Here is a 16,314-nt window from a genome sequence, read left to right as displayed (position 1 = left end):
GCTCAAAAAATCTGCACCCTCGTCAGCTTAGCTCCAGGTGCACTGCGTCGCGATATCTCAAAAAAAGTTATAGTCATTATACTCGTCAAAGGCAATGATTATTTGTGGATGTTGAACAGATGTGTTTTGAGTGCTGATTTGAATGTATCAGTTGTGACAGCTGCCTGGACGTAATGTGGCAGACCACTCCATATCTTTGCTGCTGCGACTAGAAACGAACGCTCTCCCGCATGAAGCGCACATATAGTATTTTCTTGTGAGGTATCAGGAGACTACATTTGAACTTCAAGGCCTACATGTACTCCTTTTCCCATATTGGTTTACGTAGTGCTGTGGCGCAATATGCAGCCAATCAGACCAGGAACACTGGGGCAAACCCCTTCTCTCAGCGCATTGGGTTCTTATATGTGCGTTGTACAACACACAGGACCAATGACATATTGTTTAATAGGCCTATATCTTCTACAGAGATTTAGTAAGTTTTAAAACGCTTCCAACTCTACACGCTATATACAAAATCAAACAAAAACCCAAGACAAATAAAATTGTTGTTATCAACTGATTTATTGTGCATGAAATAATTATACCAATCCATGACCAAAAGAAAATTTAATTTGTCAATTTTTAAAATGGTCATAAAATGCTGTACAAGGGTCAAAGTTCAACAGTTATTAATCACTCTGCCATTTTTATAAGACTAGGTGTTAGTAAGAACTATGGCCAATTTGAATAATAGCAACTAAATGGGTAACAAAAATTAGCTTAGCATACAATTTATGCTTCGCTATGGGATCCAGTAAAAAACAATACACATCACACAAGGAGCTTTGGCTGGTATTATGTATCTGCTAAACCAAACTGCACAAAGTAAATTTGTAATGACGAATTGTTTTTTTTTTTTATCGAAATGACAACACAGTGGAGGTCCTTATAGCTTTATCAATGTACGTGTCTTACTAAAAAGGCACTTGACACGTTGGGTTATTACTCAAAGTATATATACATTATTAGCAATCAAACTTACTTAGTAACACGCAACAGAGAGCTGTTGAAGTAATGTTTTTGAGAAAAAAATTCTCACTAAAAGATTTTAATCTGTGAGAGACTTCGGGCCTGAAGGTGCACTCAAGCATCTGAAGCACACAAGTTTGTGCAACACTGGTGCTTTTTTCTGTTATTATTTTCTTGCAACTTCACAGACGAATTGAGCTCAAATTTTGACAGATTTGTTATTTTATGCGTATGTTGGGATAGAACAACCGAGAATACTGGTCTTTGACAAATTACCAAAGGTGTCCAGTGTCTTTAAGGTGGAATTGTTTAGTGTCTGATAAATTGAAGCAAATTCCAGAGAAATTACTTCTTTCTCAAAAACTATGTTTATACTTCAGAGTGCGTTGTTTCTCACAATGTCTTAACTATCAACAGCTCTTCATTGCTTGTTACCAAGTAAGTTTTTATGCTAACAACTATTTTGAGTAATTATCAATAGTGTCCACTGCCTTTAAGACATCTTGTCCAAGTAATCAAATCTCTTTCTTTGCATAAAACGATATCTACTAATCAAATGAGAGAAAAGTTGTGCTGTAAAATCATTTAAACTGGTTGTTAAAAATGTTGCCCAAGGTATGCGGGTGTTAGCACCGAGTAAGAGCGGCCCATTAATAGTAGTTCTAAAATCCAAATAAAAGTTCTGATATTTACACAAACTTCATTTTTTGTTTTAACTCGCTGAATGCCAATCATTCAAATAGACTATAATTTATATCAATAAAACAAAATCAAAGTAATACTAAATCGTGTTGCAAATGAAGTTCAGATTAACTTCCCTAGAGCAGATTATATTGAAAGTTTTTTAGGAAGGCAGCGGATGACCAAAATATTTTGAATAATATGGTATGGATAAGTTTGAATTGTTCAAAAGAAAATAATACGCGTTTGAGCAGAGCATCGATTCTGTCTCTATCCATGTATTGTTTTTGATGACTCCAAAAATAAAAACCAAAACTGAAACTCACAAAATATTTGTCATATTAAATGTATTACATAGGATTGCTCTCACTTCATTATTTGAGTCTTGAATATCAAATATTGATATTATTGCTTCTTCACCACACAACCTAAGCAATAAACATTACTTCAAATCACAATTTTTGCAATTAAACTCAAAATAATATGTTTCCTTCAACACCTTTATATTCCAGGACTAATAGTACTTTTCTGCAATGTTTCTGTCATCTCAAACATCTGAATCTAAAGGCTAATTATTCCAGACAAACAAACAAATAAAATAAAATAATAATTGGGGAAGAATAATGCACAATGCAGCACATCTTTATTTCCAACTTTTAAAACAACAGAAAACCAAGTGACAGACAAAAGCACCATCTCTACACTTCTTTTAACTTTCCAATTAAAGTTTTTCAAGGAAATCTAAAAATATCACAATCAAGACGAAAGAAGAATTAACCAATGATTTTAAAACAATATTTATTTCCTGGATGTGCTGTATTTATACTTTTGAAAGAATTGAAATCTGTATCTGTTGAACATTGAGTGTGATTTGAGCCACTGCATTAAATACTAATAAAATGCACAAGGGGATGGATGCCTGCATTTTTTTAATCATTTTTTCCAATAAGTGATATTGGCCCATATCCAACTTTTGTGATACTGGCCCTCATGCGAACCTGGTGATATTGGCCCTCATGTAATATCTGTGATACTGGCCCTCATCATGCGAACTCAGAGATATTGGCCCTCAAGTAATATCTCTGACATTAAGGCTTCATGTGAAAATTTTGTGATATTGGCCCTCATGTAGTATCTCGGATAGTAGACCCTTAAGTGAAAACAGTGTTATATTGGCCCTCATGAAATATTTGTGCAAATTGGCTTCTTGTGAAAAGTTTGAAATGTCGGCCCTCATGTAGTAATAATTTCTTTGATATTGGACCTCAAGTGAACATTTTGTAATATTATATTGCCCTCATGAAAATGAGGGCTCATGGGAAAATTTTGTGATATCGGCCCTCATGCAAAGTAAAAAAACATCAGCCAGGGGGGAAAGCAATAGAGTCTGCAAGCTTTTAAAAGAATTCAATGAATTTTATACCCAAACCCAACGATACAATAAGCTTTATCAATACATTAATCACACTAGTAATGTTGTTGGCAGGGTGGTATATATTATCAATGGAGTATTCTGAAATATATCAAACCTATTCTACTATAACAAATCCTCATAACTTAATCTATAAATAGGCCGAGATGGGACAACATATGAGTCTATTCTTGTGTAAATCAATATATTTCAAAATGTCATGGATGAGGTTTTAAGTTGATACTGGTATCTTTGGCTTATATGTGAGATAACTTTTGGTTTAAAAAAAAAGTTGAATGAAACCTTTTGAGTAACAAAAACCTATTGTCAAAGACTAGATGTTTTTGACTGAAATGTTTGTATCAATCATGTGTTTATGAAAAAGAGTGATTTAATTTTGATTTTAACAACTACCTCTGGTTTATTTGAGAGATGGGTTCTAATTGCTTGACCCAATACACTTGAATTCTGTGAATAATTTAACTGATAATTTCCCTATTTTGGTTTTGTCTGCGTTCTCGTTGCACCCCTTTTATGTGAAGGTAAGCCCAGCGTCGCTGTAAGTCTTGTATATTTTCTCGATGGAGTTGACGTAGGCAGCCGTTCGCAGGTCCAGACCTAGATTATACTTCATGGCGGTTTTCATGATTTGCTGGAGAAAAGCGAGGAGTGATAGAAAAAGATTTCACAGCATGAATTGTGCCATCATGCATGTTCAAGAGCGCCCTCTATTGTTTGAAAAGAGAGAGGAGCTTTCATCCATGTTCAAGAGTGTTTGAAAAGACAGATTTTACTATCTGAAATCAACACAAAGTGACCATCTCTAGCACTAGAAAACAGTGACTTCCAAAACATTACACAACCTATGATTTCCATAAACTTATCGAAGATAGCATCTTTTAACAATTTTTACAGAATAGTTTATATAAACAACCAATAGAATAAGATAGAACATAAGTTTAATAGCGTTAATAGAGTAGAAGAGTTAGCTTACTAACAATAAAGTTAGGCTTTTTGGAAGGGCAGGGGAACGATATTAAACCACACTGGTTTTTTGTTTGGTTAGATAAAGGCGAGCCCAGCGTCGGAATAAGTGTAGAAGATTTTCTCCAAGGATTTAACGTAGGCAGCTGAGCGAAGGTCCAAGCCAAGATTGTATTTGCGACCTGTGTCCATTATTTGCTGATGGAGGAAAACAGAAGAGATATAGCCGCTCGTTTGTTTTTGTTTCCTTCTCTCAGTTCAACAACAAGTTTAACGTCAATTTGTTTGTGTTGAGGTGGAAATGACAATGTTTTGGTTCCCAGAGCATGTCCTGAAATGTTACTTCTCTTTTGTAGCGATTCTTCCTCACACCATGAATTTGAAAATGTGAATGAAATAAAAATAAAAATTAAGAATTGACTTTTCTGTTCTTTTTTAAGATTACATGAATACTCAATGAACAATGAGTCAGATAATGAATAACATAAAAAAATATTTTGTAAGCAGTCAGTTTATTTTGGTGGATGAAAATCGGCTGAAAAGGGCTTTGGTTGACCAGTTTGCGTGTTTGCTTCGCGATTCTTAGGTTAACAGCCATGCTTTGCGATGGCTGGGAAGGGCAGGCTGGATTATGGCATGGAAGGGAAGAAGAGAAACAGTTGAAGGATTGGAGCAAAGGCCATGCAGGACTTGTAGCAGCTAAAGAGAGCTCTGCCTTAACCGAAACAAACCAATTTAAACATTTTTTTTCGGAAAGGAAAGAGCAGAAGAAAATATCAAGAAAAGGAAAAAGAAATTGATGATTTGGAAATCGTTACAAAGATTTGCTATGGCAACACACTATACATTGATACACTGATCTTAACATGATGAAAGCACTGAGCTAGCATGCATCAGCAATAGTATGTGGGACCCACCACCTAAGGAAATAGAAAAACATGGCGACAAACAGCTCAAACAGCAATAGTGACAAGACAAGTCAAGACAAGATAGCAAAAAAAGCAATTTCAAATAAAATGACTTGTATACACCAGATGAAGAAAAAAAAAAAACCTCAGAAGAACATTTGATGAGATCCCGCATATCCCAATGTGATAAAAGCCAATAAATTTAACAAAGTGACATTGGGATATGGCAACACAACTTCAAAATAAGCTTTATTATTTTGTCTCTCGCTCATAAAACAAAAATCCCTTGCAAAGCAAATTAGAGGGAGAAGGTAAGCCTTGCTTTGTTTTCTACATTTATGGGAAATTTGCTTTGCAGGCAAGCGAACAGAACTTGGGCACAAATAATGTGTTTTTATACAGCCCTGGAATTTCATCTACGAGAGGGCAAGGCCATGGTCTTTTTGCAAACGGCAATTCCTTTTTTTAGTTTATTTTAAGGATATTTATTTTAATATCCCTTAATGATAGCTCAGTGCTCATATGGGAAATCGTAAAGTCTAGGGAAAAACTTTAAAAGGGGATATCGGGGCCAAGCCTCTGTGGATCTATTTTGATACCTTGTCATTTTGCAATCGGCAATTACTTTTGGGCAAACCTTAAAGTCTGAATAGAAAACTTTAGAAAGGGCACCATGGCAAAGACAAGGGCAATAGAGCCCATGGCATCCGTTTAATTCCAGGCCTGTTTTGATACCTTGTCAATTTGCAATCGGCAATTACATTGGGAAAATCTTAGAAGTCTTAATAGGAGAGGGCACCAAGGCAAAGACTAGGGCAAAAGAGCCCATGGCATTCGTGTAATTCCAGGCCTGTTTTAAAACAGCAAATAAAAACAATCTTTGCTTAATTTTTTATGAGACATATCCATGAGAAAAAGAATGAGAATTCAGAAACCTCAATTCAAAACATCAACCATTAGACGCCCGATTGAGAAAACTCAAATTCTACTTACCCTAGCTGAGCGCTCCATTGTGTATGCCAGGCCGCTGTGAACGATGTCCTTTTCACTTGCACCAGAGATGCGGTCTGCAAACTTCTCTGACGGTAGGATGGGGATGCGGCCTCCGTGTTTGCCGAATTTCCTCTCAAGACTTTCCTGTACACTCTCTGTTCAGTGTTGAGAAGAGAGGATACAGAAATTAAAATTATAGATTCTAAAATTGTATATATTTATTTATTCGTTCAGGCTTTAACATCAAAAACACACAGCAACAATAACAGAAAATGGAGGATTAGAACATTAGGACAACAATTAGAGACATATATCAAAAAAGCAAACAGAAGCCTAGAGATTGTCCAAAAGCGAACCAAATCACTACCCCAAGGGGCAATCCCTATAGGTGTATAAATGAGACAAAAAACAAGCCATCACATATTGGTTTTAACAGTGCCCCTGTTTATCTCCATATCTCCAATTATCAAAACCAAAGTCGTATAGTTCCCACTTTTTCCAATTATGCAGCAGTTCAGTTATGGAACAGTCTTCCAGAGGTTGTCAAACAGGCTGAGACATCAGAACAATTCAAAACCCAGATTCAAATTATGTGGACCTTGTGATTTGTGTCGTACAAAAAAGTACCCAAAACCTTTAAGAAAAAAGAAGAAACAACAAATCATTACAAAACAAAAACTCACCAAGCAGGAACTGGTTTGAATCTCTCTCGTATTTGAAAGTAAGGCGGCCATAGCTGACATGATTCAAGTTCTTGAGCCATTCGAAGAAGGATACAGTTACACCACCAGCGTTGATGTACATATCCTAAAGGGAGATACAGGAATGAGTTTAGCTAAGAAAATGGCAATAAACAATGAGATCTCAGTCTACCCGCAGAACACTCGATTTAATAAGTCTCCTTTGTGTTTTGTCTGCGCGAGTAGGCGTGATTTTTCATGCGTGACCTCGGTTTGAATACTAATTAGTCAAAAGGGCTTCTGAAATTCAGTCTTATTTGGCCTTATTTGAAAAGTATTGACAGAAATAATGTAGAAGTACACTGAAATGAAGAGCATATCTGTCGTTATGTATATAAAAACAATCCGTGCAACTCAAATTTTAAAAGAGAAATTTGTACGTGAAAAAATGGCTTCCAAAACAGAGAAAACAAGTCACAAAAACACGGAAAATTTTCATGTTATGAATGTCGGCAACAGTCCCCAATTAGTATGTATGGATAGATAATTTCATATTCTACCTGGAAATGTTAAAAGCGAGATTTTGAGGTCTCCAAATCAAGCATCTGAAAGCACACAACTTCGTGTGACAAGGGTGTTTTTTCTTTCTTATTATCCCTCAACTTCGCGACTATTGGGCTCAAATTTTCACAGGTTTGTTATTTTATGCATATGTTGAGATAAACCAAGTCAGAAGACTTGTCTTTGACAATTACCAAAGGTGTCCAGTGTCTTTAAAAAAAGTCAAACAATAGTCTCACAATTAAAATGTCGGAAATGAAATATTTGCTGAAGACAAAAAACATAATAATTTCTTTCAACTTTCTTTGTGAAGTATAATATCTCTACTTACAGGTATAACCATGATATTTCTTTCTTGTAGGATCTTATCAGCTGCTGGCGTTGTAGGACCATTAGCTCCCTCAGCAATAATCTAAAACAAAACATTATTTATTAATTTATTTATTATTAATTTTAAGATTGCTAAGACACTGCTCTAGTCTTGCAAGGGTCGTGGGTTCGAATCCCACCCGAGTAACATGCCTGTGATATTTTTTCACAGGACTCGGGAAAAGACTGAGTATACAGTGCTAACACACATCGGTGTATGGGTAAAAAAACCAAAAACAATATTCTTTATCCCCAATGCAAATTTAACATCTCTTAAATTTATTTATTGTTCTTCATCATAATATAAGAACATGAAATTCACTATCCTGTGTTTTAAAAAACAAGAATTCACTAAACAAGAACTTGAAATAGAAACAAGAACTCGCTCCTTGGTAGTGTAGTTAATAACGATCCTATAAGTTAAAGTAGTAGTCCCAGCCAATTTTCTACCATCTGCCCAGGTAGTAGTTTAAAAGCAGGACAGTTCTTTTCAGAACTGAGAAGTCCCCCCAAAATCAGAAAAATCTGCTCCGCGGTAGTAGAATATATAGCAAGACAGTTCTCCAAAGAACAAACTCTACCTGGCAAGCAGATACGCACATGGTACCTCACCATGCAATGCCTCAAATCATATTTATAGGACACTACATAAAAAACTCACTAAAAAAGCAAAAAAAACGGGATACAGCAATGAGTGTGCGTGTGCCGTATAAATCAAACCGGGAATGCTGCGTGCTTTATTGATGTAGGCGTTTAGACACGCATACGGCCTGCCTTACAAGATGGCCACTTTCACAGCATTAAAGGGGCTATTCGGTACGGTCTATTGTTAAATTTTCTCAAAAATTTGAGCCCCAAGGAATAATGGGGGAGGGGGCTACTTACTCTGGCTTTGATGTGAGGGGCGTTTTTACTGGTGATTTGTTTCTCTCCAGCGCAAGGTACCAGAATGTCGCATTGCTCTACCATCAGATCACCCTCATAGGGTGTGGCATCAGGGAATCCAACGATGGTTCCGTTTTTCTGTTGAAGAAAGAACATGGAGACAACAAATTTTATCAAAAGAGTACACAAATGCTTAGTCAATACAACTGAATTACACCACAGTCGCAGTCTATGAATGAAAGTTGTCTGCTTTGTGTGTAATCCCAAAACCAGTGCTCAATTTCATAGAGCTGCTTCAGCACACAAACATAATTATGCTTACCAGAATAAGGTTACCAGCCAAACTACCACATCACATGTACAATACTGTGACTGGCGTCCTGCTCATTTCTGCCTAGCAGATAATTGTCAAGCAATATTTTCTGCTCTGAACCGTCAATCAAATTGGGCCCCAAGCTTGGGTCCGGTGAATTAGACCACTCAGCGATGACCTAGCTGTGGTATTTGATCAGCAGAATGTTCGAGTCCTGGTTGTGACACTTAAGCAAGACACTTAACCATGATTGCTTCGTAAAGTTGGGGAGGTAGTGCTTTCTGCTCTACCAGCCAGGCTTCTGATAGATGATATCAAGCCCAAGCCTACATTTGCATGGACTATAAATAAATGTATTCTTGAATTGACTGTAAAGAGGGTAACCCTGTTTCAGCCCCAGGAGTAGGTGGAAGCAGCCCCTGAAAAAAAAAAAATTGTAGCCCACAATTTGAAGTGGCCTTCAGGCCTTGTGTGTCTGGGGACTTCCAAAAAAAAAAAATGACAATCCTACCAGTTTATATTCTTCAAGCTCCTTAGGGTCCATTCCATTGGGATTGTAGATGCTTCCATCGATCTCCATAACACCAATGCAACGAGCGCCATAGCGATGGAGGTAACGTGTTGTGTGTAGACCCACATTACCGAAACCCTGAAACAAGAAGAACAAGAATTAAATACTTAGGATTTTTTTCACAGAGCTCGTGAAAGTACCGAGTATGCAGTGCTTACACACATTGGTGTATATGGGTTAAACCAACATTAATATTCTTATCCCCGATGCAAATTTCTACAAACATAACATCTTATAAATGCTCAAGAGCTCACACTTTTTTCAAGAATTTTTACTGGTGAATACTCAATTTTGCATTTCCGGCAGAACCCTTGGGCAGATTTCACCAAGAGCTAAGACTGATCTTAACTGCTAGTCAATCGTAGTTGCTATTAAGCAAAGTGTGACGTCACAATGCAAATCACTATGGTAATACTGGCAACTTGTCTTACGTTGAATTTGATTGCTTTGTGAAATCGAGCCCAGGTTACCCAATAGACCTTATGCACATGACGTCATTTCAGAAGGGCGCCCTCACCTAGAGGTCAAAAGGAGGTTGTTCATTGGCCAATCCTGTGCGCCCCGCGTACAAATCTGTGCGTTTCAATTGATTCCTCACCGTTTTATCTTTAAGATGGCCGCTGGATGACGTCAATGCATAAGGTCTATATACAGAATGCTGCCATGGTTTTGTTGGGGTCCTAAAATCAAGGTGAAAATCTAAGTAAGTACCTGGACAATGAACGTCTTATCGCCAAAGCCGGGTGTCAGTCCTACAGTGCTCATGTAGGAAGCCTCGTTGACGAAATTCTCGATACCATGGTAGATGCCGCGGCCTGTGGCGGACACACGACCGTGAATGCCACCCTGTGTGATCGGCTTGCCTGTGATGCAGGCGTGTGCGTTGATATCCTGATAGCCGATGGTCATTGCGTACGTGTCTGCCATCCAGCTCATCTCCCGTTCACCGGAGCCCATATCAGGGGCAGGGACGTCAATGCCAGGCCCTACAATTCAAATTCAATTCAATTCAGTTTTGACTGGCTATAAAACTGGAAATTTGCTTTGCCTTGGTGTGCTTTCAACTTCAAACTTACATTTATTTCCATACTTCATGAACACAGTACAGACAATAACTTTTAAATTAGTAACAAAAAATAATGTAAAGGCAGTGAATAATATGTACATAAACAAAGTATGGAGGCATCATCTAGAAGCTTTAAACTCAGGTGTCTCTAATCAGCAGAGTGTGGGTACGCGTCCCAGTCGTGACACTTGTTTCATTAAGCAAGACACTTGACCATTGCTTTGTCCTTGGGATGGGACGTAAAGCCATTGTTCCCATGTGTTGTGTAAACGCATGTAAAAGAACCCAGTGCACTTATCAAAAAGAGAAGAGGTTCGCCCCAGCATGCTCGTTGTTTCTAGTTTGATTGGCAGCATATAGCACCACAGCACCTTGTAAACATGGTGCCATGTAAAAGCAGTAGGTCTCATAATTAAAAAAACGAAGCACGCAGACCTTACAGGAAAAACTCTATGTCATGCACACTATAAAAGATTATTATTATTATTATTACTGATGTGAAATCAACCCCTGGACTGGCATCTCACCTATAAATCCCTTCTTAGCGAGCTCTATGCAGAATCTTCTGGTGATCTTCTCCAGCTCTCGCTCTGAATATTGCTTAGGGTCGACCTTGATGCCTCCTTTAGCGCCACCGAAGGGGACGTCTACGACGGCACACTTGTAGGTCATTAGAGAGGCTAAAGCTTTGACTTCGTCAGCGTTAACATCGAGACTGTAACGGATACCTGAAAGAGTGGTTAGGATTTTAGTAACAGAAATACACAAACAGGAGTATACAGGCCTAACCAATCCTCGAACAATGTGCTTCACATTCTGCCAATACACCTTATAATTATTCATTGACGTCATCCAGCCGCATCTTAGAGGAAAAATGATGACACAGATGCACAGATTTGTACGCGCGGCACACAGTATTGGCCAATGAACAACCTCCTTTTGACCTCTAGTTGAGGGCTCCCAACTGAAATGATGTCATGTGCATTTAAGGTCTATTACGTCTCTACCTATCTACTTATCTCGTCTCCACAGTATCATTTACTGAACCATTGTTGTTGTGTTGTCCTATTTTTTGTGTTTTTTCTGTGTCTTCTCATGTGTAACTACTTTGTGTACCTTCAATTTTTCAGTCTTTTCTTGCATTGTTCTTCAAAGATACGTAACGTTCATAAATTTGGGGGGGGTGTCTCCATTCAACAAGCATGCTTTTAGGAGACATCCCCTACTTAATCAATTCAGTTTTCTCTCCAGTTATGTTATGTTTTGTCATTTTAAATGATTGAGTAGAAATGAATTGACTCATTTGAACTAATGTGGTGAACTGACCTCCTTTGCAAGGTGTTCGATGCTGGCTGTGTTGTGCTCTGTATGCTTCAATCATTTCAAAGCTACCGTCGTCGCGTCTGAGTGGAAAGTTCATGCTAAGTAGATGATTACAAGGCTTCATCAGCTTGAGAATTCCCTGAACCTGGTTGTCAAATGAAATACAAGCATCATAAATATATAAACATATACAGCGTCTGTCCATGACAATTTAAAATGATAAAATCAATAACTTGTTCACCTCTTGGCGAGGGGTGCCTTACTAAAAAGACATTGGCATTATGGTCTATTGACCACTTGCACAACGCCGAATTCACCTCCTTACAATATGTGTCTACCGTTTCCAACATTTGGAGAGTCAATTCCTTTGCGTACAATAATAAAACTATTCAATAATAATAATAATTGTTTTTTTCCGGCGCTTTACATATATCCCAAGGGTGTCTCAAAGCGCTTCCAACAATATTACCCCAGCTCACTGGGCCATTTAATTCATTCCTTAAACCATCTCATCTATCTGAGGAGTATAGTCTGTGCAACAAATACGCACTACTTGGCTAAATCAATCACAGGAACCCTCTCTGCCCTCATAGGTAACCATTTAACCTCTGGGTGGAGAGAAGCAATTGTTTCTTGCTCAGGGCGCAAGTGTCAAGACTGGGACTTGAACCCACACTCTGCTGAACAGAAACACCAGAGCTCGAGTTTGACGCTCTTATCTGCTCGGACACGATACCCCAAAGCGCATGTTTTTCAAGAGGTCGACTGTATTGGTTTATTTAAGAAAATTGAAACACTACCTTGAGTCTTTTCTCAGCATCGGAGGACGGCCCCTTCATGGAATCTACAAGGGTGTCTTCAACGAGAGCAGCTCCACGATCAAAGTACGCCTCTACCATCTCAAAGAAGTTGGGATCTGAACGGGAAAAAACAATTAGTAGAAAACTGGGACTTAGTTTTAATTATTCATAAACAGTCTGTATGCTTCAGCTTTTGAAGGGCAAAAGGCACCCTATGAGGCAATGTCAATTTTTACTGGAGAATTTTAAGGGCACCAGCAAGGCAATGACCAGGGGGCACGAAGGCAATCACTTTCATTGCCTTTGTGAAGTATTAGGCCTGCATTTAATAGTTTCTCCAGGGCTCTGGGAGAACACCTCATTGACAACTGATGGGGAAGTTTGTTTGTTTGTCAACACTTTAAACTGACAACAAGCTGAACCACACCCTTTAATGAAACTCGGTTTTGGGGTTACACTTGATTTGATTGAGCAAGTACAAGTGCAATCCTAACAGCCACAACAAATTTTGTTGATCCGCTCACCGTTGGTGGACTTTGAATTTTTTTAATTTTATGTATTGCCACCACTGAAATTGGTCTAGCTATCTTTTAGGGGGCACTGTCATATCCTTTTTGAAAAGGCACATCCATTGGAAAAGATTAAAGTCTATGGGTAGGGCCTTGATATAGAAGGCCGGGGCAGCAAGGCTAAGATCAGGGGCAACAGAGATCATGGCCTCTATGGGCTCTGTGTAGTTTGAAACCTGTGACCTAATATATGACACCATAGAAAGAAAACACTGTACTATTTGGTCTACTAGGATGGGGTGGACTTAACTGAAATGCTAACATATATAGGTTTTTATAAAATCTTTGGGTTTTGAGACATAACATTTCTTTAAAGACAGTGGACACTATTGGTAATTTTTAAAGACAAGTCTTCTCACTTGGTGTATCACAACATATACATAAAATAACAAACCTGTACAAATTTGAGTTCAATTGGTGGTCAAAGTTGCGAGATAATAATGAAAGAAAAAACACCCTTGTCTAACGAAGTTGTGTGCTTTTAGATGGTTGATTTTGAGACCTCAAATTCTATTCTAAACTTGAAGTTTTAAAATCAAATTCGTGGAAAAATACTTCTTCAAAACTATGTCAATTCAGAGGGAGCCGTTTCTCAACATCTCCCCATTACTCATTACCAAGTAAAGTTTTATGCTACATGTAACAATTACTTTGAGTTATTACCAATAGTGTCCACTGCCTTTAAGACATAAAATGTCTTTAAACTTCATGGCTTTATAATAAAAAAGGTACTGTCCTACTCCTAGACCCTCTAAAGTCCATACCAGTAGGTTTTCACAGTGCATACAGAGTACGTATGTCAAATAAATTATAATAAAATACGCTATCAAAAGACAATATTTAATATCAAAATCATATCCTACCAGCAAGTACCCACCTGTAGGTAGTACCTGCCTATAATACTTCCTGATAATTGATGCCTTATTTTCAAAGTGGTCATTTTATGCGGTTTCAGTCCAAAGTTTACTTGATAAATTTTTAGGGTCACATGATATTTTTAAAAAGAGAATAGGCCAAAATCTTTGGGTGCCATTTGAAATTGTTTTATATATTTTGTCGATGCATTATTTCTTTAGTGGGTTATTAAACGCTATTGTTTTCAGGCAGTGGATCATATAGCGCCCTTTGTGATTGAAAACTTAAAATACGGAGTTGGTTTACCAATAACTGAGAGGAAATTAAACCACTTTTTAACAAGCTCCACATTTGACTTTCTGATTTTCTTTTTTTCAATTTGTTTTAAGAATTAAAAACTGACTCCTGCTGAATGAATAATCTTTACTTTTTGATTTTAGGATTTAAAACTTTGCATGGTGGAAGCCCAATTGACTCTAAAATTTGCGATGACACCATGGGTAAGAAACCACTCTACTCAAAATAGATGTATACAAATGGTTTTACAGCAACCCTCACTTGAATTAAACTTGTTTATTTTAAGAAGATTGCCATTGTAAATGGTCTGATTATATTCTTGTGAATACAAAATCAAAATGGACGTTATAAAAAATAAATGATTCGAACCAAATTTTTAAGGATAAAATCCAAAGGCAAAAAGAAACAGTCACTGCGCGTGTTAAATGCCAAATATGGTTAAATTGCACGGCTTTTAGTAAAAGCATGGAGGTAGGAATACCTCCATGGTAAAAGAAAACTGTACGCCTGTAGTAACTGGGTATTTCAAAATAGTACATTGTTATTGGGGACTGTGTGTAAGGCTTTCTCTGATGTTTCGATGACTGAAGAATGGAATAATATTGAGGACTGAGGCAGAGTATAATGAACTTAAAGATTATTTATTTTGTTAGTAAATCACTAAGCATGTCAAAATATCAGATTGCCATCATGGAAAAGTATCCCAGCATCCCACGTTCAAGGTTTGTCACATGTCGGTCACATGTCCAAGTCTAATGTTTACAGTCCATGTAGTTCATGTCAGAGGTCACAAGTCATTGGCACCTTGTAGTTGGTGTCCAGTCGATGTGTATTATGTTGTGTTTAAATCCCGCTCAGATGTCTTAGGAAACTAATGAAGAAAGTAACATTCAAAATACATTTTCTTTTGATAAGGTTTATCGTGAATAGCAAAATATCAAGAGGGCGCTGTTGAATCCACACAGGGATAGGCCATGCGTGCGCAAGTCGTGCATGACAACATACACACAGTCGGTCACCGAACGCTCCCTCAGCCTACCCACAACACATTGCGTTTCTGAATCGCGATAAACCTATGAATTACTACATGACCATTATGAGAAAGGACAGCAAAGGAAGTTGGGTGTTGTAGGGTTAGACTTCAGAGTCCTTGCAGTTAATGAGGAAAGAAAAAGATGTTACGTGGCCGGCTCCTGGTTCTGTTAAAACAAAGTTTAAACTGCACATCCTCTTTCGATCGTGTGTCGTTTGAAATTGTTGTTATCCACCTCACCTCCTGTTCTCACTCAGTTATTCACATTTAAGACCACACAAAGGTCATGGCGTGTGTTGCCCTAACAGCCTGGTCTTGTACTTGTTGCCCCTTCAAAAGCTTCCCAATAGCTTTTTAAAATTTCCAAATGCAAATGCCCTTTTTGCAAAATGAAATTTGCCTTGCCCTCTTAATTAAAAAGATGAAATTCAAAGCCTGCCCTGATTCTGTTCTGGCTATCTGTAATTTTATTTCATTCAAGATTTTTCGTCAGGTAAAAAGGTAGTCACTCAACCAAAACCATATCATCATTTACACCACTAGTTAACCGAACAACAAACCACTTTTTTCAAGTTAATTTAGACTAATGAGCAAGTCAGCAGACACAGAAACCTGAGAGAGTGAGTGAGGATTGTGTGTAAAAAATTTACCTTCTTGTTCGGCTACGCTGCATAAATTCCTGTGGGTGGATGAACAAGCTCTCGAAAGACCTGACAAAGTCAGGCTCCTTGAGCCTTCCCTTTGTAAACTGCTTGCCAAAATTCGTAACATTTTGGTTCTATGGAATATCTTCTGTCGATAAGTTGTATAAATATGCTTTAAAACGATACTAAAATGCGAAAAAAATATAGTTTTAAAAGACAGAAAATGTGAACCGTAGTTTCGTTCACACGTACAAATTCTAAACCATATCAGCTGATGAATATTAATGAGCAGGTTCGGAGGTGTGTCAGAAATTAGACCAATCACATTAGACAAATATTCTGACGTCATGTCTTGGTTCG

General features: G+C 37.7%; 1 protein-coding gene across 2 annotated transcripts; it reads right to left on the bottom strand.

The window, feature by feature from the left end:
• Window positions 1-545: 545 nt before the first annotated feature.
• On the bottom strand, window positions 546-16,210 carry LOC139952934 (glutamate dehydrogenase, mitochondrial-like). Of its 2 annotated transcripts, none has more exons than XM_071952260.1 (11): window positions 15,961-16,210; window positions 12,557-12,672; window positions 11,760-11,901; window positions 10,961-11,161; window positions 10,079-10,353; window positions 9,308-9,445; window positions 8,484-8,621; window positions 7,561-7,641; window positions 6,672-6,795; window positions 5,989-6,143; window positions 546-3,755 (listed from the first exon to the last, which is right to left on the bottom strand). In XM_071952260.1, exons 1-11 carry the CDS (start codon window positions 16,079-16,081, stop codon window positions 3,636-3,638), a joined length of 1,611 nt encoding a protein of 536 aa, XP_071808361.1. In that variant the 5' UTR covers window positions 16,082-16,210; the 3' UTR covers window positions 546-3,635. The 2 variants fall into 2 exon arrangements, with proteins under 2 accessions (XP_071808361.1, XP_071808362.1); XM_071952261.1 differs by lacking the exon at window positions 546-3,755 and adding an exon at window positions 3,767-4,285.
• Window positions 16,211-16,314: the final 104 nt, after the last annotated feature.

This window comes from Asterias amurensis, chromosome 21 (genome assembly GCF_032118995.1).
Source record: "Asterias amurensis chromosome 21, ASM3211899v1".
Taxonomy (NCBI): domain Eukaryota; kingdom Metazoa; phylum Echinodermata; class Asteroidea; order Forcipulatida; family Asteriidae; genus Asterias; species Asterias amurensis.
The sequence above is the reverse complement of the archived record's forward strand: the minus strand, read 5'-3'. Positions and strand labels throughout refer to the sequence as shown.

Excerpts from the sequence above, each read along its gene's own strand:
- LOC139952934 (XM_071952260.1), bottom strand. The coding sequence starts at position 16,081 with ATGTTACGAATTTTGGCAAGCAGTTTACAAAGGGAAGGCTCAAGGAGC. Across the intron at positions 9,446-10,078 it reads ATAAGACGTTCATTGTCCAG|GGTTTCGGTAATGTGGGTCT; the intron begins GTACTTACTTAG and ends TTCTTGTTTCAG. Across the intron at positions 3,756-5,988 it reads CAATGGAGCGCTCAGCTAGG|CAAATCATGAAAACCGCCAT; the intron begins GTAAGTAGAATT and ends GCTTTTCTCCAG.